General features: G+C 52.5%; 2 protein-coding genes across 3 annotated transcripts in view; one reads left to right on the top strand and one right to left on the bottom strand.

Moving 5' to 3' along the window:
- Positions 1-1,044: 1,044 nt before the first annotated feature.
- On the top strand, positions 1,045-11,297 carry ADPRH (ADP-ribosylarginine hydrolase). Its single transcript, XM_087758779.1, has 4 exons — positions 1,045-1,342; positions 1,957-2,303; positions 8,717-9,077; positions 9,838-11,297. Exons 1-4 carry the CDS (start codon positions 1,269-1,271, stop codon positions 10,223-10,225), a joined length of 1,170 nt encoding a protein of 389 aa, XP_087614905.1. The 5' UTR covers positions 1,045-1,268; the 3' UTR covers positions 10,226-11,297.
- Positions 11,298-11,580: 283 nt separating this feature from the next.
- IGSF3 (immunoglobulin superfamily member 3) overlaps positions 11,581-24,830 on the bottom strand; it is a 100,561-nt gene continuing 87,311 nt past the window's right edge. For both annotated transcript variants that reach the window (XM_087758392.1, XM_087758393.1), the window contains 4 exons: positions 22,109-22,519; positions 19,958-20,365; positions 15,348-15,779; positions 11,581-14,588 (listed from right to left, as the gene is read on the bottom strand). In XM_087758392.1, coding sequence (XP_087614518.1) covers positions 14,338-14,588; positions 15,348-15,779; positions 19,958-20,365; positions 22,109-22,519 — 1,502 coding nt within the window. In that variant the 3' untranslated portion in view covers positions 11,581-14,337. The remainder of the gene's footprint in view (positions 14,589-15,347; positions 15,780-19,957; positions 20,366-22,108; positions 22,520-24,830) is intronic.

Below are 24,830 nucleotides of genomic sequence, written 5' to 3'. Positions count from 1 at the left end.
CCCGCTCTCACTTGCCCCCAAATTCCCCAGGGACTCTGCTCTGACCCAGCGCTACATTTGTGATTGCCCTGAAATCCCGCAGGGCTGCAGCTCAAAAACTACCACCGCTTGCTCTCATAGGCATGGGGGGATTTTTTTCTCCCTTCATGTAAGAGGTGCTGGTACCTTCTGGCATGAGCTGGGGCTCTGGAGACCTGGTGTGTGGTTCGTCAAGCGACCACCGGTTGGTAAAAAGGTTTGGCCTCCACAAAATGCAGCCTGAACCATGCTCAACCCTGTTTTTTGCTCCTGCTTTCTGCTGCTGTCCCTTCCCTGCCTATTCACTTAGGTGGCCCTCAGCCACCTAACCACCACCATCGTTAAAATTAAAGGATAAAGCAAGGCAATGGCATCATCAAGCGCCTGAAGACGCCACGTGAAGCGGCACCACTTGAACGTAGCACAGACTAGCCCTGGTTTGGAGGAGCCTGGGGTCACCCGGGGGCTGAGCTGGGCCGTGCTGGGGGCTGCGGGGAGCGCGCTGCCCCGAAACACCGAGGGATGGGGCAGGCACATAGGCATGTAGACGCTGATGGCCGGAGGCTCCGCTCAAGCTGCAGGGAATGAATGCCGAAAAAGCACGGGGAAGAGAGAAACGGAGGCTGAAGGAGGACGGGGAACCCCCGCTAAGGTCTCCCCCGGGCGCAGCCCCTCAGCGGGGCCGCAGGCCGGCTGCGCTGCCCCCGACAGGGACCCGGCCAGGAGGACGGGCGCTGCTCACGAAACTAGTGAACAGTTTCAACAGAAAAAGCAGGGGAAATGCTGAAAGCACCTTTCATTTTTACTTTTTTTTCTTAAATACAATATTTCATTTCTATGCAGTGACTTCATTTCCATGTGGCAGCTTCGCTTCCGAGTTGACTGTTGAGCCTCTGAGGCCGCCAAGAAAGAGACAACCCCGAAAATGAAAGAAAACGCCCATCTCCCTCCCGCGCCGCCGGCCGGGGGACCCGACCCTCCGCCTGCGCAGGGCACAGCGAGGCCGCGACAAGCAGGCAGCGGGCCGGGGCCCGCCGCGGGACGTGCCGGCCTCCGCTGGGACCGACACCCCCGGGCCCGGCGGCTGGAGGGGCCGCGCCGGCTGGCAAGGAGGGGCCTGGTCCGCCGCCCGGTCGGGCCGGGCCGGGCCGGGTCGCGCCGCCCCGGGAGGCCGGGGAGCGGGAGGGCGGGGCGGAGGCGCCTCAGGCAGCTACCGGACGCCGAGGCCTGCGGACGCCGCGCCGCGCCGGATGTCCCTGGAGAGCCCCCTGCCGCTCCCGAGACGGGGCAGGCCTCGGCGGCCCCTGCTCGCAGGCTTGGCTGTGTAAGTACCCGCCGGCGCCGGGAAGAGGCCGCTTCCCCCCGGCGGCGCGGGTCCCCTGCTCGGCCTGGGCCGGCCCCGCCGTCCTTCCCCGCCTCCGCTGCTCCCAAGCCTCGCCCTGGGGCGCAGGAGGCGCCTGTTTCTCGGGGCAGGCGTCGCTGAAAGCACCGGCGGGGACAGAGCCGGCTCTGCCCGTACGAGCGCCCGCTGTTGTGGGCGGCCCGTGGGGCAGGGCCACGCGTTGCCCAGAGCCCCTCTGCTTGCCGCCTCGGCCAGGCCCCGCGAAAACGGAGGAGCAAGGCCTCCTTATCCCCAGGGTGCGAAGCCGCTGGGAGCGGAGCTCCTTGCTCCTGTTGCGGGCTGCGCTTAAAAAAGTGGTGAGCGTGGGTGCGGTCACATAACCTGCACCCCCTCCTGCAGTCCTGCCCTGGCTTTTTGGTCTTTGACCCATATACAACACGCGTCGTCGTCCTTGGCTGCTGCCACCGCCCTGGGAGGCCGTGGCCGGCTGTCCCTGGCCCAGAGCTGCCACGCACTGACTGGTGGTTAGCAGTAGAGGCTCGTACTGAACTGGGAAAGATTTTATTTTCAATCTCCCTCTCTTTTTTTTCCCATAGTGTTTTCTGCATTGAAGCAGTCCTGGGGCAAAAACTGTGTCCTAAGGCAATGGAAAAATACGTGGCGTCGATGGTGCTGAGCGCAGTTGGTGACACGCTGGGCTATTACAACGGGAAATGGGAGTTCCTGCAGAGTGGCCCAGCCATCCACAAGGAGCTGGCGGAGATGGGAGGACTCGGCAACATCAGCATCCAAGGCTGGAAGGTCAGCGATGATACAGTGATGCACCTGGCCACAGCTGAAGCCCTGGTGGCTGCTGGGAAAAACCCAAGTTTAGAGCATCTCTATTCCCTGATTGCAAAAAACTACAAGGAGTGCATGAGTGACATGGAGGGCAGAGCTCCAGGTAACCGCTCTGTAATGCTGTCTGGGCAGGGCTGTCCTCTCGCGTTAACCTCTCTCCCTTTCCTGCAGCATGGAGCTGAGGCTGGCCCTGGCTCTGCTTTTGGCTGTTCATATCATTAATCGTATTTCATGTAAAGGTGAAAGTTGTCCACGCTCAGCACCTGTTTCAGGATGAACGAAAGAGAATAAAATAAGGCAAGCTGAAGTGGTTTGGGCTTTTCTGAACTAGACGAAAAAGATATTGTTTTGCCCACGTTTACAAAATGGTCTTATGGGCATGTTTGAGGCCTGGCCTTGAACTCATGGGAAGGGTGCTGCCTTTTGCACTGGGGATGTGTCTTTTCCTACACTCAGTGAATGAAAAACGCAAATTCAACCATGTATAAGGCGCATCCTGAGATGGTGTGTTAAAGCAGCGCATTTATACAGAGAATTAATATAGAACTTCTCGTAATAAATTACACATAAAATATACTTAAAGGCACAAAGATCCATACTTGGAATAATTAAGTTTATTAAACCTAAAGTCTGCTTTTGGCTAGCTCTGCATGTCTACGTTCTGTGCCAGGACAGCCAGGCCACAGTCGTCTTTTCTGAAGCCTGTACTTCTATTATCTCTCTTTTCTCTGCATAGACACAGTGGTGCTGGGTTTGGGTCACAGGCAGCAGGGACTGGCCGTGTGTGGCAGTGTGCAGGAAGGGTGCCTTGACAGGCTGCAGTAGCCAAACCCTGTGCAACGTATTCCTGTAGTTCCTAGTTCACCCAGGCCTGCTGACCCAGCTCTTCCCTAAGGACCCTGTCTTTCTCTGCGCTCATGGCCCAGCCTCTTCTGGATGCTTGAATTAAACTTAAATTGGAGCTACTGAGGCTGGGCCTCTGATTTGACTAGTGCAAGCAGCATGAAGTATCCAGGAAACACTCAAATTCAGCAATCCTAGGCAGAATTTTTACATCAAAAAGAAATTGCCTAGACATGCTTATTTGGAGTGGCCAGAATATATGGAGAATGTTCTGGCTTGGCATTAAACATGGAAAAGGCCAAATCCTGCATTGCCCTCTTAGCGTCACTGAGCATAGTGTGACAGAGCTGTGCATTTCCAAGGTAAACCAGGTTGGAACTCAAGCAGGAATTTACTCTGCTTACCTTTCCACAGTGACCTCCTATCCTCATGTACAGAACTACACTATCAGTATTCTTTAACACAGGTAGTCTCAGTTGTCAGAGTAGCCTAAATAATAAAATATTTAGGAAGGGGTAACAGTGCTTGCCAGAACAGCAGGGGTCAGCAGGTTAAACTTCCGAGACACTGCTGTTTTGGCAAAGGAGCATCTTGCAGTTCCCCCAGCTGATGGGGTCTGCCAAGGTGGACTAACCACAGCTGGCGGCGAGACAGCACCTGGAAGCTATTTTTGCCTCCGCTATCTAAGCTTGGTGACTAAAACCTGAGGTGAAAAGGAGAAGAACCTAAAATTTAAATGTTAATAATTAATAGCTAAGGATAACAGCACACCTGCTGCAGTCCTTCTTTGAGTAACTGAGCTGCAATATGCCCAAAAGCAGTTCCCATTTGGAAGTGAAGGATTTTAAAGTAAATTTCCTAGGGACACTGATCGGAGTGACAAGGAAAGGTCAGGTTATCTAGCTAAACAAAGAAGTGCCACTCCTTTAGTGGGTCCACGGATGCTTAACTTAGTAAAATTTGGGGGACGGGGGGAAAGTAATGTTGAGAAAAAATGGAAGTCTGTTGGGAATATTCTTGCAACAGTTGCAATCTCCTGCTGCAGCCACAGGAAAGGTGCTCAGCTCTGAGAGCTTAAATCCTGACACTTAACAGTTCAGTGCCCACTGATGTACTACCAAAGGGAATACCTAATCCATACCCTGAAAAGCTGTCTGCAGTCTGGAGTCTCCATGCCATATTGATAAATCCTAATGATAGAAGTTGCATGTCAATAACTTCTTTTCGCAGTCCAGAGTAAATGGATTTTAACCCAAGGTGATGCTGTTCCGGCCAAAGTACGTACTCACTGGGGAATTGCAGCCCTTAAGGCTGAGAATGGAAAGTTGCTGCTGCAACTTTCACCCAACAGAGAAGCAATTCCCCCAGAATAGTGGGGGAAAGTCACATTGCTCACCCACGCAAGGGAGTCCAGACCTGAAAACTAAAACCGGCAAGTAACAAAGGGATTCCCACAACGATATGAGTCACCAGACAGACGCAGGGTCCCTCAAGTATGCAGCCCCAGGAGAGAACTCACTGTCTTAATTCAGTGGCAAGTTAATCCCTACATCCATTATTGCTCTTTGTGATGTGCCACAGCCCCAAATTCATTGTTCTTTGCAGATAACAAAGCCAATGGATTAAGCAACACAAGCATGGCCATATTTCTTTTTTCATGGTACAACTACATCTGCCTCCACAGCTCTCCAGGAAACCTTCTCCTTCAAAACTCTTTCAGTCCAAGTCCTCTCCCTGTGGAATTATTTACCACTATGTGGTTGTTTTAACTCAGCTTTTTTATGTGTATTGATCAGTCCCAAACAACTGTTACTGTCTGTGCTCATAAAGAGTCTAAATAAGTGGAATGGAAGCCTGTTCCAGAAATAGTGTCCAGTGGTACTTGAATCTTTTTCAGGTTGTCTTTCTTCACACGCTGCTTTTTGCTTGTGTTTATTCTTTCCTTAGACCAGTACCCTCCTCAGGTTACTTTTAGTTTCTTATTGTTAGTACAAAGGATTCCTAACCAGGATTTGGTGGATTTCCAAAACAGGATTTCCTGATTTAAAAACTCCTACAGCAATTTCTTTGAAACCTGTTTTTAAAAAAAAGACCTGACAACGTGATTTCAGCGTGGTCTTCCTAAATCGGCTTTCAAATGTTTTAATATTTTAACTGTTTAAAAGCATGAGGATAATACTTGTAATACGTCATAAATCACAAGAGTCTTAGTTACTGTGTACTGGTTTGTTTTACACAATTTTTTTCATTTGCAGGTTATCAGTAGTCATCTCCTAAAGTAATACGCACAGGTTTAAAGCTGCAAATAAATTGTTATTGCAAAATAAGCACTCTTTCCTTACAGTTTAAGCCTTGTCATCTTCCTCGTTTTCTTTTGACTACAGATAATGCAAGAACAATCTCACTTTTTATCAAGGACTGAGTTGCCTGCTCTCAACCTACCAAACGTGTTCTGAAGAAATGTCTTTCTCACAGTTCCAGCAAGATTACAGAGTTCGTTTTGCTTTTATTATGCAGATTTTGATTTTAAGCTACCCTAGTCCCTTTACTCTCTCTCCTTCCCCTTGTCTTCCTGGCAGAAGGTCTGTTTTACCAGGAACATATGCATAGGCTGGTCGGCGCAGGTTTTTAAAAATGTGGCTGTGTTTGACACGTTCTTTGTAATGTCCTATTATAGGTCATAAGTGAAATGCTTAGTATAGTTAGGTTTTTGAAAAAATGCCTCAGTTTTCTGTTAATCATTATAAGGTTGGAAATTATACTGATATGCCTCTTAACGATCGTGATACATAGCAGCCAGGACTGAATTAATAAACTCCATGGAAAGCAGACTTGCTTTCAAGCAGGCCTGAACACGATCCCACTTTGAGACATCACAGAAACAAACTCCCAGGCAGTTCAGTTAGAGGTTGGTGGTGATCGGTCCCGGCAGAGCCCGGTGCTGCCCACACCAAATGCTCTGCCTGCTGCTTCTTCCAGCAGAGAAACACGGCCCCGCAATTCCCACTCCGTAAATCACTGGGAAGAAGGATGTGTAAAGAACATCTGGACTGATCGAGGGGTTGGCTGGCTGTGTGGCACCGCAAAACCAGCAGGTCTTATCTACTGGGAAGAGCGTGAGGGCGGCATCGCGCGAGAGGCTGGTGTGCCGGCGCGGCAGGCGTGGACGAGGCTGGTGAAGTAGCAGGTCTGGTTTGTGCCTGGGTCACGCTGTGGGGAATTCACGAGAGCTAAAGCAGCCTGATGTTGTGGGCTGCGCTGATCGGCAACCCCTTTTTTCCTATGGCGGAGACTTGCATAGGCCGTTTCCATTCTCAGAGCTGGTTTCAGTTGACAGGCTTGCGGGGCGAATAGCCCGACAGCCACAGGACCAAGCTGCTTTTTCAGTTTGAGACAACCATTCATGGGGAGATCGTCTACCCATTCACACTGCACAGAGGGCTGTATCCTGCGCTGATCTAATAAGCCTATAATGTAACAACGCTGTGAGAAAAGAAATACACTAAAGACACTTAGACCAGAACTATAAAAGGATCCACATGACCTTATTCCTGACAGCAGCCAGCCATTATTTATTTTTAGCACATGTCCAGAAGCCAGTCTTAAAGCTGTGCTTGGATGTGGAGGTATTTCGGTTACAAGGGTGCTGTAAATGCCATGTGCAGGGAAAAATACACCAGATCCTACTGCCAAGCGTATATGTGAAAGCACAGAAGTGAACAGCTCTGCAGAGTACTTAGTGTAGTACCTAGCTGTGATTAGCAAGCTCCCAGATTGTGGTGATCCAGTTGCACCAAAGGTAATTGAATTGCAGTTACGTGAAGTTTCTAGACCAGGCTTCTTCCTTGCTGCTCTGTTCTACTTAGTTTCGCTTTCAGAGTAACAGAGCACCCGCAAGTTTATCAGCTACCTGTCCCAGTTAGGCAGCAAAGTCTAGGAGCAACGGTCTAATTTTGGGTGCATGAGCATGTCAACTGCTGCTGTTACCCTGTGCGTCTGAGAGAGGACTAGGCACGCTGTGGTTAGGAGACGACTAGTCTTTTGAGTCCACTTTTGCCGTTGCCCAACACATTAAAACTTAAATGAAGCTTCTTGAAACCTGCCCTTGATTTACCTTTCTGCTGGAAAAGAAGTATTTAAGATTTGGCCAGAAAAGAACGCTAGGAGAAAAAGGCAAGGTAGAAGAGAATCAAAGATACTTTAATGTTTCAAGCCTGTCTCCTTTTCCTTGCACACGAGCATTTGGGCTTAGCTCTCAAAGCTTGTTTCATGGTCTTGGCTGGGGAAGCTGTCTAGGCTCTGAGTTTGGATGTGTTTGTGCAGATGGCTTTATCCTATGAATGTGGTGGACTAACAAGTGAGTTTCTGAAGCAGCAGCGCAGGAAGAAGCAGAGTCATTTCTTTAACAAATAAAGAGCAGAACTATGAAAGAGATGGAGGTGGGCAAGGAGGAGTTGTGGTGTGGCTTCCCACCAGAAGGGAGGCAAAATTGGGCGAGGGTGTCAGCTCGGAGCAGGAGAAAACTGAATAGCGTGGAGCATGAAAAGTCATTATTTCTTCTAATGTAAGAATAAGAGGGGAATTTAAGGAAATTGTCAAGTGTCAGTTTAAAACAAAAGGAAATGCTTTTCATAAGAAAATCGTGGCTCTGGTTACCATGGGTTGTTAAAGGAGTCTGAAGGCATGAATGGGTTCAAGCTAAGGAGACCAGTTCACGGTGGCTAGGTCCACTGGGGCTTACTGAACACAGCATTTTGGATCCATCTCCTGACTCAAGCAGGCTGTGCTCCTCTGTCTGCTGGAAGCCAGGCGGGTCTTCTTGGGGAAACATTGTACTTGCTTCATTTTTTGTAGTCTTTCCATAGTTATCTGTTAGTGGCTGTGTTTGGAGACGAACTAGTGGGCTGGACAAACCTTTTGTCTGACCTAGTACAGTTGTTCTTCAGCTTATTGTAGTGGAGTACGGTAAAGCCAGTTATGCGGACTGTGTTGTGGTGAGGGAGGTGCTACTCATCGCTTTCTGACAAACTTAAAACTGCAGCAAGGGAGGTCTGAAAAACATTTCGTATCAGCGAGGCAATGGGAAAGATTCCTGGGGAGCATGTGGGGTCACTGTCTTTAAAGGGTCCTGTAAAGATGCTAAACAACTGTCAGGAAAAAACGCAGAGGTACTTAGGCATGCCTTGGATCAGGGATCGATCTGACCTGATGGACCTCCAACCGTCCTTTAGATTTATATATGTCTGTCTAGATGTCTAGATACACGTGTACATAATATACCTAATATATATAGTATATATGTTTTATAGATAAGTTATTAAATAAATAACATGATAGGTAAAAACAAAACAATGTAAATTACAATTTAAATCAGCAGTGAAATGTTTTTTACTCCCCTAGGCTTTTAAATTATTTTCACAAACAGGAATTACCAGGTCTGCTTGGGAATATGCAGGATGCACCGGCAATTTTAAGGCAAGAAACATATGTGAGCAGACAACTGATGTTTTTACAGGGAAGCCCAAATCCCTTACAGAGAGTAATGCTTGCTGCCCTGCTACCCTGCCTGTCTTCCCTCGGTTCCTGAGCTGTGTGACCCTGTCGCCTACTGATGTGTGTTTCTGTTTCTTTCTTCCCTTTCTTTCTCGCTCGGGCTCTGCTGCTCCTGTCCAGGTGTCACATCTATGGAAAACACACCGAAGCTGGATCCGGGGCGGCCGGGCGGCTGGAGGATCCCGTTCAGCCCTAAGGCGGGAGGCTGCGGGGCCGCCATGCGCTCCATGTGCATCGGGCTGCGTTTCCACCACCCTGCTGAGCTGGACACCCTGGTGCAAGTCAGCATCGAGAGCGGCCGAATGACCCACCACCATCCCACCGGCTACCTGGGGTCCCTGGCTTCGGCCCTCTTCACAGCTTTCGCAGTGAACGGCGTGCCCCCCCCAGCCTGGGGGAAGGGGCTCCTGGAGGTGCTGCCACAGGCGAAAGCCTACGTGCGGGACACCGGCTTCTTCGTGGAGGAGAACATGGGGCAATGGTGAGCTGCGCTCCCAGCACCGGGTTTTGTTAAAATAAACTGCATGTATGAGAGGGCGAGCTCTGTTTATACTTCAGCTTCATTAATCACATTATGGTAAACTCCTAGAGCAAGCACATGCCTGCTGTGGGATTGAATCGATTCAGAAAGTCTCTTTAAGTCCCCCAGGGGAAAAAATACCTCTAACTTATTTAAAAAAAAAAAAGTAAGTCAGATTGTGTTTGGTTCATGTAGTTGTGACATTTTTTGGATCCAGTATGAGGTAGCTAAACTTGTCATCTCAAACAACCGTGATCTGATGAAAGATGGGAAGCAAGGCTGGGGAACAGCACCAGGCTTAGGGCTGAGCTCAGTCTGAAAGTTGTAATCAAATCTGGCTGCAGATTCAGTGTGGCTCTGTGCACAGGGGCACACACAGACAGGGGCAGAGGTACTCTGAATTTGGGAGGATGACTCAGTTCTCGCTCTGAGCCTTTGAATCCTGTGCAGTACAACAGCAGCAGGTGCTGGGCTGCCTTCTCCCATGTGGCTGGAGGGAGGGGAAATCTAACTCACTGAAACATGTGCTTGTGCCTCTTACTGTAAATCATGTCCCTAGATTGACGAATGGGGGACGCCTACCATTTTGCGAGCCATTGCTTTGGGCTCTTGATGTGGCACGTTTTCAGCTGGCGCCCGGAGCGCCTGTGGGGAGCTCGGGTATATGCTTCCGCCGTGGGATGTCTCTTACAGCCCCTCCATCTTGTCTCCTGTTCTGCAGGCATTACTTTGAAGAGCAATGGGAAAAATACCTGGCAGAGAGAGGCATATCAGACGGGGTCTCGCTGCCCACCTTCCCCCCCAAGTACGATGTGGAAGAGAGAGACTTGTTCTACACCTCCCTCAGCTACCGTGGCTGGGGGGGCAGCAGCGGGCACGACGCCCCCATGATCGCTTACGACGCGCTGCTGGGCGCGGGGGACTCCTGGGAAGAGCTGGCACACCGGGCTTTCTTCCACGGGGGTGACAGCGACTCCACTGCTGCCATTGCGGCCTGCTGGTGGGGGGCCATGCACGGCTTCCAGGGGATCAACACCTCCCTCTACACCCACCTGGAGTACAGGGACCGCCTGGAGCAGGTGGGCCAGGACTTGTACCGCATTGCCTAGGCGGGGGGTGGCAGGGCCCCCCGGGGGCGCACTCACCCCACCTGCCGCCCCTCGCTCACTCGAGGCTTTGGATAAGCCAGAGCCAGGCCTCCTTTTTCTGTTTGTGTTTGTTGGCTTCCGTGGGGAGTCCATTTTGGAGCGAGCAGCTTGGGACTTGTGGGCAGTGGGTGGGGGAAAGCAGTTACAAGGGGGTTTGACGGGAGCACACAACAGTGCGTCTGTCCTTCGAGCAGCCGAGCCCCGAGACGTCCCTCCTCATCAGCGTGGTGGCTGCACATTGTCTGGTCCTCAGGGGGAGCAGGAGCACCCGCTGCAGCACTGCTAGCGATGTTCCGGCAGCAGGACAGGCAGCAAAACCCACACAAGCTGCTCCAAACCAGGGTCCTGCCCATATGCGCATGTGAGAAGGGGTCAGGGACGCACGCAGGGAGGGGACGTGGGCTGGCAGAGATGCCACCCAGCAAACCGCTGCCCTGTACGGCTGATGGGAGTGCCGGGGACACCACTTGCCATCTGGCACTGAGAATGCGTCAAGCTAAAACCTCTGCCCTTTAGCACAGAGAGTACAGCAGGTGCAGCCCAAAGCAACCTACCGGGGTGGGGGGAGCAAACAGCCGGTTGTGTCCGGGGACAACAGAGTTTTCTCATACAATTATTTTAGCAGGGGGTGGTTTTTTTTTTGTTGTAAATGAATGTGGAAAAATCCCCAACCTGACGGCTGCGTCGGCAGTGCATTCTGCACAATTTCAAGCACTTTTGCTATACAGGTAAGAATGTATCACGCTGCTTCACTAATTCACTTAATGGGGGAGTTCGAGGCTACTAACCAAACCCTTATTCAAGGCAAAAGTGGGTAATGAGAATTAAAAGGTTGCATTTTACATCAACTTAAGCAACTTCTGTAGTGAACTACAAGGTTACTAAAGATTATTTACTTAACGTTTGCTATGGATAATTCTATAAAAATTATGTTTTTTTCTTCAAATCCAGACTATGACACAGCAAAGTACTTACTATTTTCAGAGCAATTTCAAAAACAGTGTAGCCTATTCAATAAAGAGACCTGACATGCCTCTGTTCAATGTTCTAGTCTATTACGGGATGAATTAAGGGATGGGAGGGAGAAGTATGAAGAGCCAGAGGGTTGCAAGGTGTCTGCAAGGTCCAGCCTGCAAGAGAGGGGAGATACTGGGGCGGGAAGAGAACGGATGCATCAGGGGACAGGGGCGGTGGGAGAGGGAGAGGTTGCCTAAGGGGGAGCGGGCGTCGGAGGTCAGCACGCCTTTCTTCAGGGAGCGTGCGGAAAGGCATCGTGAAAGCCCACATCTGACACAAACCAGCAGCAATAGGAATCACAATTTCAACACAGTTTACTACAGCTCTCAGGTGTGTTGTATAAAACATGTTTTAGTGCAACATAGTACAAAGTTTTTGTTGTTTTTTGTTTTTTTAAAAAAAAAAATCCCAAACATTTTTCCACATCATGCATGGATAGGGTATCTCTCTTTCTTCTTGGGTTCGTTACAGAAAGTTACAGCAGAGAGAGTGGTTTGAAAAGCTTTGTGTTAAAACTCATTACAGGAAGAGTCTGCCTTATAAAAACAGAGAGAAGTTTGAGACTGGGCAACACACTGCCAGAGCAACGGAGAAATGTCACCGGCAAGGTACATTCAGGGACCGCCGTGGGAGCCGCTTCCCAGGAAAGCCAGGGCTCGGTGCAGGAACCGCCGGACTGGGAAGGGACCCGTTTTGGCCAGGGGGATGGGGCCACAGCACGGCCCTCCAGGAGAGCCCTGCTCCGGGGCAGAGAGGCTGGAGAGGAGGAGCGTGTCTCGGACGCAGCACAGTGCTCTCCCAGGAAAGAATGGCTCCCGCCGACTTAATTTTCTCTTTTTTTTCCTTTAAAGCTGAAATGAGTTGCAGTTCCTGCCCGGGAGCAGCATGTACAGGAGATACTACATTTACGAAACAATATCCACTGGCTGCAGCTGCTGCTGCTTGCGCCTCGGTTCTTCATTTCCATTCACTTCTCATCCCACTCCTCTCTTTGCAGACGCCTTATCCAGAAAGGGAAGACAAGTGTGTGGGTGTGTGATACATACATATATATATATAGGAGTGTGATATTACGCATATGCTGGAGCCAGTAAGCAGTTATGTCTCGAGGAGGCAGACTTTGCAGAGGGATGAGTGAAATCTGGGCTTTCCAGCAGAAGAAGAAATCAATGCCGTTCTGATGGAGGAGCAGAGGTGGCTGACTTCCAATGCCCTGGCATGGGACGCTCCGTGGCCACGTGGGTCCTCTCGCAGCTGGGAGAGGATGCGCGGTGCGGATCTCCCACCCGAGGCTTCTCCACCTCTGAAACGTCAAGGCGTCAGGGTCTAACCGACTAGTGCTACAGAGCATCTGCTGAGGTCCCCTTCGCTTCACAAAGAGCAGTCCAACCCTCCCGAGGAGGATGGCAGCTGCGGGTATGGCACCTCTCGCGCACGAGGCGGGGGGGGGGTCCTGTGGCTGTGCCCATCCGCCCCGGGTGGCTTCAGCCATGCCACAAAAAAATAAATGGCCGGATTTGCCAGGAAGACATCAAGGAAGACAACGAAAGGCCGTTTTTGGCAAACATTTTTTTTCCGCCAGACGTAACGCTTCAGGCGTATGGGGGGAGGAGGCGGTTTCCTCCACAGGACAGGGCAGGGGTACTTGGCATTACGGGGTACGGGAACTCAGGTGCCCCACACGGAGAGAGCCCTGGTTTGGTTCGTGAGAGCCATATCTTTCACAGAAAGAACAGCATGTCCTGCCACAGCAACCGCCTATGACAAGAGCAGGTGACTTTGCCAGGAGGGGGAGCTTAAGGAGGAATGGTTTCTCCTCCTAAAGCCCCAGGAACAAAAAAGGGCAGATGCACGCACACATGCAGGGGAAGGTTGCTCTTGGCCCAAGGGGACAGGGAAACCTGCAGGGCGCTGATGTGGTGCAGGCTCCTCGTCTTGTCCAAGCACGCGCCAGGAAGGAGTGCAAGCCGCGGGGAAACTCGTGATGCGTGTGGTTAACTGGATGTCCCCGCTGCGTGGCGTGGCTGCACCTGGGCTCCTTGGCTGAACCATCCAGGGGTTGTGACCCCCAACTCGTGGAGCTTCCCCTTTCCCCCTTTCTAGAGTCATTACTTTGGTCATGTTGAAGTCTTCAGAGGCGGGATCCAGCCACCCGTCCCCAGGTAACTGGGACACAGAGGGGACCCGCCTCGTCAGAGGTGGCAGCATGGACACCAGGGAGGAGCACGACTCCGGTGAGCCGGACCATATGAGGACCCTCTTCGCTACGAACAAAGTCAGGGCTTTTGCATGTCTGCCTTCCATCCCCCTCTTCAGTTCCTGGAGACAATCTAAATTGCTTTTGTCCTGACCACAAGCACGCTGAATATTCAGTCTCTCCAAGACAGGGAACACTCCCAAAAGGTGAATTGCCCCCTCCTGAGAGAACAGTAAGATGGAGGCAAGAAGATGCTGAGGCTACAGCCAGTCTTTGAGATGAACCTCCCAATAGCCCAGCTAACCCTCTCCAGAGGCGGACCTGGCTTTGTCTGCTTTGGAAGAGGAAGGAGTTAGCGCACCTTGGGAAAAGACCTTCTTCACTGTGGCACCGAGTCTGAGGAGGAAAACCACAGTGTGTTTTGGAAAACGTATACATGTACTTCCAAAGAGATTGTCCCAGGACCAAAAGCTCCCTGGGAACGCCTTGCTGTGTGGAGGGCGGGGGAAGCCTGCAGTTCTTGGCGTGACCAAAAAAGAAATGACAAGAAAAAAGTAACGGCCCAAAGAACAGCAACTGATGGGAGCAAAATTAATCTGAGAGGAACATCCGTTATGTACAGCAAGCACAGGGACCCTCCATCCATTGGGGTGATGGGGTGCGTTCCTACGGGCGCTGGAGAAAGCCTTGGACCTTCCTGTCCCCACCGGCTGGGCGCTCTGCAGAGCTCAGCCACTGCGCTGGCGCACAGACACTGAAACAAATGAAACAAGAACAACAAAAACCACTCTGTTCCTTAGTGTTCCCGGTGTGTCTCTGCTTTCGCTCTCTGCGCGTCCCCCCAGGCACCTCTGCCTCTTTAGTCTATGGTTCCCGGGTGGATGCTGAGGACCGGCGGCTCTAGGCAAGTGGGAGAGTAGTTGAGGTGAGGCTCTTTGATCCACAGCAAGGGGACCCCGTTCTTGCCCTCCGAGTTCTTGCTGGAGTTTCGGCTCTTGAACCGCACCAGGAGGATGGTGATGATCAAGATGCCGAAGATGGGGAAGGGGTAGAAGAACACAAAGTAGAAGAGGGCGTCGTTGGAGCAGATGACAGACTGCAGGGTGGAGCCTGGAAAGAGACACAGGATGGTCACATTTCACAGCTTCTCTGCAACGCGTGTCCTACAAACTTCTTCAAAAACATAAAAACCAGATGCTCGTTAATCTGTGTCAATGCAGGAAGTGAGGTGCTGAGAAAAATACGAATATTGGTAAACAGCGCAGCAGCAAAAAACTATTGCAGGCCACGTTTTGGCTTTATTCCCCCCAAGAGTTTCATGAGTGCTAGAAAGAGTCCTCCCTGGTGTGGATTTTCTGGTCTCTTATAGAGCAGGGAGCCTTGCAAAGCATCGTTTCCCTCAGCAGGGGTACAAAGAGGCACCACCCCAGGGGATCTCCCTTAAGGGTTCACAAAACCGTCATGACCTCAGCTATCTCTGGGGCCTCTAGACCATCCAATGGCTTCAAGAGTTACTGGGAAGAGACCCTTGTGCAGAGCTAAGCCAACTTCCAGGGTGTTTCCCAAAGGGAAAGGCTAAAACCCAGTGGGGGTCAATGTCCGCCCGCTCTGACCTGGGACACACCAGGCAGTAAGTGCTGTGGGATGGGCAGCCCTAGCACAGAGCTAAGCGCAGCGCAGCTGTGCGAGCCCAGCCAAGAGTTGGGCTACAAGCCACCGATCTGACTGGAAAAGCACCGGCACCACAGATTTGCCCTGGTGCAGGCGAGACCCAGTCCTACTCACTCCTTGGCCTTTCTATCCCGGCTGAACCAAAGACGCAGGGGATGCCAGGGCCATGCCCCCACGAGGCTTGTCGCCCCTTCTCACCTGCATCCTGCACATGAACAGCGACCGTCCCCGACTCCTCCTCCGCCAGCCGGTACCACACGCCGTTGGGGTCCGCCAGCCACTCCTCCACACGGCACGAGTAGTTGCCCGTGTCGGCACCGCCGGCCTGCAGTACCGTCAGCCGGAAGAGCACCGCCGAGAGCCTCTGGAAGCGCAGGCGGCCCTCCCAGCGACCCGCCTCGGGGCTGAAGATGGCGTCGGGGCCCACGCTCAGCACCGCCTCCCTCTCCTCCTCCTCCTCCTCGTCCTCTTCTGCATGGCCACCCGCCTCTTTGGCCCGTAGGTTGTACCACGTCACCGCAAAGTGGGACTCCGGGCTGGAGCGGGACAGAATGCTGCAGTCCAGAGGGAAGGATTCCTTCTCCTGCACCGTGAGGTTGGCGGTGGCCGTGTCCACCTGCAAGGTGGGATCTGAGATGCCAAAGGGGAGAGGTGAGCGCTGAGCAAAATGCTATCCTCAAAGCCACCCTGCCCTGGCGCAAACTGACTGTCACGACTCCGGTGCTGGGCATGATCCAAGCAAAACCCAAAGGCTTGATGCAGCGTGCTGAGTCCCACGGGTACCTCTGTGGTCAACCCTGCAGGCGCAGCATCCTCACCTCACCGCACACCGCCCGGCACAGGGTCAAACAGGAGCTGGCTGTGAGTGCTGTGCTACCGCCCTGCCCACACAGGCCCTTGCACCAACTAATGGGCGTGCATGCGAGAGGAGAAAGCTGCTGCAGCTCATCCAGACGTGCTCCAAGACCATGTCAGGAAACACCAAGGTTTGGTGCATGTGCTGAGGAGCAATGTACTACTACTCCCCAGCTACTGGTGCAAAGAGCATTGCACTGCATGCTTACTTTTTATCTCTTTGAGAGCGCTCAAAGGACTTGAAAAATCAGTATGACAGCAGAGGAGAGGATTTTTTCCAGCAATTGGGGAAGTTATTTAGGTAAGAGGTTCCTCCATGGAGATGTCCTCAGCACAGACACAGCAAGGACACTTCCAAAAGTCTCCCTCTCCCGTTTTTTTCCCCTAGTGCTTGCTGCAAGGCTAAAGAGATGTTTTTACCTAACGGAGATACAGCGGCCAGAACCCAAGATGAGTTGATTAAAGGCTGACTTCAAGAGCAATTAACATTTGGTTTAGTCACCTTGCCAGGGAACACATACTCCAGAGATCGCAATCAGTCCAGATCTAAGCTTTCATTTAAAGATTAAAAAGCCCGTTCCGACACGGGAGCTGAGCAGGAAGGGCAAGCCGACAGCTCACCAAAGAGAGAGGCGCTTTCTCCTCCAGCGAAGATAGCTGGGCAAGCCCTCCCTTGCGCAGGTCCCGGTGTCCCTGCAGGAGGGGGCCGCTGTCCCCCAGCTCCCATCAGCCATGGGGCTTCTCATTATAGTGCCTGCCCGACACTGTTTAAATGGTCCCCTAAGGAAAAGCTTCATTAAGGCCAGAGCTCTTCAGGCTGCAGGCAACATGAGTGTTTTCAGTTCACATCTTCCCCAGGAAGACTCCTGAGCAGAAACAGGAATGAGGTAATTCCTGAGATTTCAGGGACTGCTGACGTAAAAAGGAAGATGGGAAGGAAATGGCTTATCAAAACCAGCACAAAGCCTCCTGTCCTTGTTTCAGCTGGGACAGAGTTAATAATTATTTTCTTCCTAGTAGCTGGTCTAGTGGTGTGCTTTGGATTTAGGGTGAGAATAATGTTGAGAACACACTGATGTTTTAGTTGTTGCTGAGCAGTGCTTACACCAGTGAAGGACTTTTCAGCTTCTCATCCTCTACCGACTGAGAAGGCTGGAGGTGCACAAGAAGCTGGGAGGGGGCACAGCCAGGACAGCTGACCCAGACTGGCCAAAGGGCTATGCCATACCGTATGGCGTCATGCTGAACAAAAAAAACTGGGGCAGTTGGCTGGGGGGGCGCGGACGCTGCTCGGGAACTGGCTGGGCATCAGTCAGTGAGTGGTGAGCAATTGCATCGTGCATCACTTGTTTTGTATACTCCTTTACCATTGTTATTATTTTCCCTTCCTTTTCTGTCCTATTAAATTGTCTTTATCGCAACCCATGAGTTTTACCTTTTTTTTTTTTCAATTCTCTCCCCCATCTTACTGGGGGAAAGTGAGTGAGCAGCTGTGTGGCATTTAGCTGTCTGCTGGCCTAAACCACAACAGTCCCTCACCTCAGCAGGTTAAGCAGAAAGAGGAGAACTGCTGCCTGAAGGTGCTGAGAGTTTTGTTTTTTTTCCCCCTTTGCTCATGATTGTAGTCCTGAAAGATGAGCATGGAGATCCTCACTAATGAGACATGAGTCACAAGCAAGTTTAGTCATTTTGTTAAGCACTGGCTGCTATGAAAGAAAAACAAACAACAACAAAGCACTTTTAGAAAAAAATTATCTTGAATTAGTGCACCCCCAACTCCCTCTCTTCTTCCCACTCCACATCCTTCTGCAATTCAAAATGAACCTCAAGGACTTCCCCTGCTGTTCATTCCCCCCTCCATCAGCGCTGGCAATTCTCAGCCTGGATAAAGAGCTGCACTTACAACCCTGCGGGCGTGCAGGGTACAGGGATTGCCTGGGGGGGGGTGTCTCTGCTCAAGCCACCTTGGCCAGCCGAGTTTCCCAAGCAAGGACCTGGCAGCGGATATAGTTTTTCTGGATTTTAGTAAGGCTTTTGATAGCGTCCCTCGCAGCATCCTTCCAACTGTCCAACTGTGGGATGAGCGGGTTCATGGTGTGCTGGGTGAAGAACTGGCTGAAGGGCAGAGCTCAAAGGGTTGTAGGGAATGGGGCTACATCTGGCTGGTGACCAGTCACCAGTGGTGTTCCTCAGGGTTCAATTCTAGGGCCAGTTCTGTTTGATGTATTTATCAAAGATCTGGATGCAGGAGTTGAATGCACCATTAGCAACTTTGCTGATAATCCCAAACTGGGAGGTGCTGTTGACTCTCTTGAGGGACAAGAGGCCTTGCAGAGGGATCTAGATAGACTGGAGCATTGGGCTTTGATTAATGGGATGAAGTTTAACAAGTCCAAATGCTGGATTTTGCACATAGGACAGAGTAACACCAGGCATAAGTATATACTGGGAGAGGAGTGGCTGGAGAGCAGCTCTGCAGAAAGAGATCCCAGATTCCTTTCTGGTTGCTGATTGACAGCAGGCTCAACATGAGTCAGGAGTGTGCCCTGGCAGCCAAGAGGGCAAACCGCATCCTGGGGTTATCTAACACAGCCCAGCCAGCCGGTCAGAAGAGGTGATTATCCTGCTGTATTCATCGCTGGTGCGGCCTCACCTCGAGTGCAGCTCTGGGCCCCACAATTTCAGAAGGATGTTAAGGTCCTTGAATGCATCCAGAGGAGGGCAACAAAGCTGGTGACAGGGCTGGAAGGAGTGTCCTATGAGAAGCAGCTAAGGACTTTGGGTCTGTCTAGTTTGGAGAAAAGGAGGCTGAGGGGTGACCTCATTGCTCCCTACAGCTTCCTGAGGAGGGGACGTGGAGAGGGAGGTGCTGAGCTCTTCTCCCTGGTATCCAGTGATAGGACACGTGGGAGTGGTTCAAAGCTGCGCCAGGGGAGGTTTAGACTGGACATTAGGAAGCATGTCTTTACCGAGAGGGTGGTCAAACACTGAACAGGCTTCCCAGAGAGGTGGTTGATGCCCCAAGCCTGTCAGTGTTAAAGAGGCATTTGGACAATGCCCTTAACAACATGCTTTAACTTTTGGTCAGCCCTGAAGTGGTCAGGTAGTTGGACTAGATGATCATTGTAGGTCCCTTCCAACTGAAATGATTCTATTCTACTCACAACCCTTTGAAACTGGAGTTTCCTCCCTGGTTTGAACTTCTGTAGCACTTTTTGCCCCACTAGATCCTGGAAAGAACAAGAAGCATCTGCGGTGATCCCTGATGCCTGCCTCCCTGGGTCTGGGCATGGCCAAAATGGTGGTGTTAGGCAGCAGGAGCCACCTGAACCACTATCACTGGCAAGAGGGTGGCCAGAAAGGCCGTAAGTACCCCTTTGTCCATACAGAGGCAGGCTCCTCATAGCCAACTCCTGCCCCATCAAGAAACCTGAGCCCTCATCCCAACCGACAGACAAACCCTTGGGGCTGCAAACCCCCCATCTGCTGCTTCACCCACAGAACGGGGAGCAGCAGCGTATGAAACTGCCTGGACACCAGCAAGGGTCTCTGTGTCCTCTGCTGCTCTCTTTTCATGCAAGGACCTTGCCTGTGGGGCGCACGCCTGGGAGGCACAGATAGCTTCTCCTATCTCATTCTCAATCAAAATGGGAATAAAATCGGAAGCCTATCCTATTGAATCTGCCAAAAGTGCTGTAAGAAAATACATTTGCAGACGCGGTGGTGACAAAATCCCAAGCCCATCTAGCTGTGTTTGCAGAACTTGCTCTATGCTCCTTTCAGAAAACCAAGGGTGCACCCAAGACATGCAAGAAAGCATCAGCACAGTCTGTAGCGCAGCGGTCCTGCCCTCTGCCCAGACCTGCTGTCGATGACAGACAGATGGTCACCCATGCATTCAGTCCAAGAGGGCAGAGCGCTGCTCAAAGCTGTTGGCATGAGATCCTCCTCACCTGGCTGCTTGACGGTGAGGATGATGAGTCCGGAGAGGTCCTCTGCCCGCTTGTACCAGCGGTCGCTAGGGTCGAGGAGCCACTCCTCCACGCGGCAGTCGTAGGCTCCGCTGTCCCGCACGGTGGCATTTTGAATGGAGAGGAGGTAGAGACCCGGGGACGGGCTCTCTAGGTGCAGCCGGCTCCGCAGGTCGCCCAGCGCTGCCAGGTCCCCGTAGCGCAGGGTGCTCTGCCGGCTCAGCCGGGCCACCACCTCCTTCTCCGGGTGGCCCGGCCGCCAGACATACCACTCCACCGAGAGCTGGGACGAGGGGCTGGTCCGGCTGCTAACCAGGCACTCCAAGGTCACCCACTGGTTCTCCAGCACTGTGATGTTCTTGTGGGTCTGGTTCACTTGCAGGCGGTTATCTATGGGAAAAGGTCATTTGAAATGCAAGGTGATGGAGGGCTGCAAGGGTCCTTTGTCTCCCCACAAGCCCTTCCTGCATGGCCACAATCCTGGGGTGTGATGAAAGAAATGAGGAAGAGGAGGAAAGAAAACAATGGAGGAAAAAAAAAGAGGAGGAAAAGAGAATAGGACTTGTGTTTTTTAGGGTCTTCTGAAAATCTCAGGCTAGCCACCACCAACACCTCATTCAGCACAGGGAACTGGAAACCCACAATCTCCCAGTAGGACCTGGGGGGGTCCTAAGAGCACAGACACCTTGTGAAGGGAGGTCACACCTGTCTTTTCTCATCCTCCTCCTGGGGCAGGGCAGTAGCCCGGTCACACCCCGACCAGTAAGCCCTCCTGTTGTGGGAAAAGGGGAAAAAGCAAGATGGAGAACGGACGGCTGGTTATGGGGAACCACCACTGCAAAAGGAGAAGTGGCACAAGGGCAAAGTCACACACAGTGTTTTGCTGCCTTGGGAATGTCCCTGGTTTTTGCTCCACAATTTCACTGATAGACAGAGAGGTGATTGCAATCAGCTCTTTTATGTGAAATGACGTGTTGTAGACTCCTAACTCCTTCATGACTTCTTTCCAGGGGCACAGTCTGGACTTCCCTGGTACGGCTCCTGCAGCAAGCAACGGGCATCGTACTTCCCAAAGAGAGGTGGGTGATGCAGAGGGGGCAGATCACAGCTCCCCCCTCCCTGACCACCCCACAGCCATCTCAGGACTTTGCAGACAGAAACGAGGAGCTGGGACCAGCAGCGAGCAGCATACTCTGGCCTGCTGTGATCCCTGCACGACCAGGCAAAGCTGCGCTGGGGACCATACTCAATCTCCCTCTCACACGCCCATCCACAGAGCTTGTGTCTAGCCAGCCAAATCCAGACAGAGGAAATGCTTAAGCATCCTAGTCCAGCCCTGCGTCCCAGGTGCGTCCCTCCTGCCTGAGGAATTTTATCCTCCAGAAACAGGCACCCGGAGCAAGTGGGGACAAGGCAGGCTTCCTGGTGAAGTACTGATGCTCTGCCTCAGCAGCACACACGGGGTCCAGGCTGCTCTCAGAGACAGTGCTTGCCTCCCTGCCTCTCCACTTTGCACAAAATGAGGGCTCTGTCCCCAGCTTGTGGGGGCCATCTTTAGCTCCTCGGTCAGCCCACCTTTACTAGTGATGTCCGCTGCCACGGAAACCACCCGCAGAGCAGATTTCTCCTTTCCTGGAAGCCAGCTCACCACCTCATTAAACTTGTTACTCACATCTCATGTGCACAGCGCAGAGGGAAAAGAGAGAAGGCTCCCCATGCCTGCCAGGATACAGGCACAGAGCAAAATTAAACTGTGTGCAAAACATAAAGATGCTTCCCCAGGCAGGCACACACCGGTTCTCTCTCAGTAGGTCGCTAGTCGACACTCTTGCTACATGATGCTCCTGAGGATAAAGAAACCTGGCTGGATACAGTGGCTCTCTAGGTTGTGGGGGATGGACAACCTTCATGTGGGGACACTGAAATGCACACCAGCCCAGCCTAAATGGAGGAGGGTCACATCAAAGGGCAAAAACATTCCTCCTCGTGCAGGGATGTGCAGGCATGAGGATGCAAGGAGGGAGGTGACAAGGCTGTAGCGGAAAGAAGAGCAGAGTATCCCTGTTGCCCCAGCTCATGAGCTGTGCACAAGAGCCAACGCCAAGAGGACCCCACCGGCGCGGCACGTGGTACCTGGCTGCTTGACGGTGACCTCTGTCCGCCCCGACACCTCCTCCGCCAGCTTGTACCAGGCATGGTTGGGGCTGAGCAGCCACTCCTCCACGTGGCAGTAGTAGCTGCCGCTGTCTCGGACCTCCGCTCGCTGCACAGTCAGGCTGAAGAGACCCCCCGACGCCGAGCGCTCGAACTGCAGCCGGCCCCGCAGCCCCTCCTCCTCCGCATAGGTGCCATACTCAAAGGCCGAGCTGTGGGTGGTCTTGAGGATGAGCTTGCCATCGGCATCAGAGGGCTTGTGGACGTACCACAGCACGGCGAAGTGCGAGTCAGGGCTGGTCTGGGACTTCACCGAGCAGTTGAGGGGGATGGGCCGGTTCTCCACCAGAGTGATGCTCCGCTTCGACTTGCTCACCTGCAGCTTGGTCACTGCGAGGGAGGAAGGGAGAAGGATGAGGAGAGGTGGGTCATTAACATAGAAAAGAAACTCACCTGGTTTAGGGTGGACCAGAGAGTCCTCCCCCAGCTGCAAGCATGGCTGCTCTTGCCTGGGTCTCACTTGCACTGACCTTTAAGACAAAAGCATTTAGATGTTCTTCTACCAAATCTTCTCTCTTCTTTCACCCCCCACTCTACTCCTGGATCCTCCCACTGTGTTCCACAGCAGGAGGCTGCTTTTTCACAGTTTGCCCTTTAAGAGATTCCTTTTCTTAATTCACCGTGGTCTAAGGCACCAAGCCTAGCAAGAAGACTACACCCAAACTCAGTGGGTTTTTTCATGGTGAAATCATACCACTTGCACCTCAGGGCAATGAGCTGTTGCCCTGTTCCAGAGAAAACCATTTCCAGGCAGACTGGATCAAACGAGACTACGGTTGTCGCATGCCAGCCACCTCAGTGACACGTAACCCACAGGCGCGCAATAGCTAGGGGAGCAAACACGGGCACAACTGGAAAAGAAGAAAGAGCACCAGACTGGAAAGGATCAGCAGGGAGCAAGCTCTGCTCCAGCAGCCAGGAGATCTGGCTCCAGGTCCACCACAGATCGCACAGCCCGGGACAAGCCGCAGGCACTGTCACCTCCCTCAGCTTCCCAAGCGCAACTGCAGTTCCCAAGCGGGTAGCTAAGTGGTCACACAGCGTCGAGGATGACACGGCAGTGTCCTCAGCTCTTGTCCCTGCAAGGAGAGAGACACGCTGGCTTCCAATTCCTTTCTCCCTGCAGGAGTGGGAGATAAAGCCTCTGCTGCGTCTGCTCACCCGAGCCTCGACCCAGGGCTTTCCCATCTGCAGGGGAGGACACCAAGCGCCCTCCTGTGACACTTGTGCTTGGCGTGCCCTGAGGCCCTGCTGCGACACTTGTGCTTGGCGGGCCCTGGACACACCGCTCCTCCCAGCAGCTCTGCCACCACCTCCCCTCCTTCGCCTCTCCTGGGCGACCAGCACCTCCTCTCCAATGCGAGGACGCAGGATGCCCAGATCTGACAGTCCAAAGGGATGAGCCCTAGGCTGAGCGTGAAGCACAACATGTTACCCAGGACATAGCAGCATAGTCAGGAAAATGGGGGGGAGGTTCCCAGGAACAGGGGCAGTGTGCGAGGGGGTCCAGCAGGCAGCAGGTCCCCCCAGCACCCCTCCAAGCAGAGCCCCTTCCCAGTGCACCCTGTGACGGCAAGCACCGCTGCTCAGGCATGGCTTATAAAGGGTGTCCCGACAACTGGCGGGTCCTCAACGGCCAAGAGGCCGAAGGTGGGTACCCCAGTCCTGCTCCAGCCCAGCCTCTCCCACTGCCTCACGTGGCAGCTCCCCTCTGAAACGGGGGCATGCTGTCTTGCTGCCGGGTGAAAGGATTCTGCTGACAACTGGTAAATCTCTTAACGAAACCTAGCAAGCACCCTGGGCACGAGTGGCACGACAGAAGTGTGGCACCACAGGCACGAACAGCTGAAGGCTGCCAGGGGAGCTGTGCCCATCCGCACCCTGGAAACCCGTCCCACGCATCCTGTGTTTGTCGGGAAGCAACGCTGCCTCCTCTCTCTCACTGAGGCACGGGCTCCTCTCTGTGCATCACGCTTTGCTTCCAGCTTCCCCTGGGCCCCGGGGTCTTGGATGCCTGTTGGCACAAGCGATGAGCGACGGGGCCGAGGGAGAGGACAGGCACAGGCAAACAACATCAAATGGGAGGGAGGAACTCCCACCACAGCGACGCTTTCTGCTCGAACACAGCATCTGAGATAGGCATCCTGGTAATGCATTAGATGTCCCCCTGGAGCCTGGATTGCCCGCGGCTTTAATCAGTATGCTAATAAAGATTCAATGGCTGTGTTACGGGTATGACACGCGGACAGTGGAGGGAGGGAAGGAGGGAAACAGTCCCTTGTTTTTTCCCCCCTGGGGACTCGAACCTAATGGAGAGATTTAGCATCACCCTGTTGTATTTATGCCGTACTCCAGACACGCTCCTTCCCCTTTGTTTCACTTTAGGACAGCAGCCTTAGCCACCCCACCCACACTCTTCCCACCTTTTTGGCTCACCGTTGGTTAAGAAAGGTTATTTCAAGCATTAATCAATCTTCCGAGTCCCTGGGAGATGAACCAATAAAGGGGAAGGTGATTCTCAGCAGTTTCCTTTCTCCCCCAGCCCCCTTTCCAAACAGTTTATTTTTAATTGGTACTGGATTATTTTCTGCAACCGTTACTAAGGAAACCTCTGTTACCATAGCAACCGTGTATGTTAAGT

The sequence above is a fragment of the Nipponia nippon genome, unplaced genomic scaffold (assembly GCF_047370975.1).
Source record: "Nipponia nippon isolate SJK-2023a ecotype South Korea unplaced genomic scaffold, ASM4737097v1 scaffold_2, whole genome shotgun sequence".
Lineage (NCBI taxonomy): Eukaryota > Metazoa > Chordata > Aves > Pelecaniformes > Threskiornithidae > Nipponia > Nipponia nippon.
This window is presented reverse-complemented; position numbering and strand designations above follow the sequence as displayed.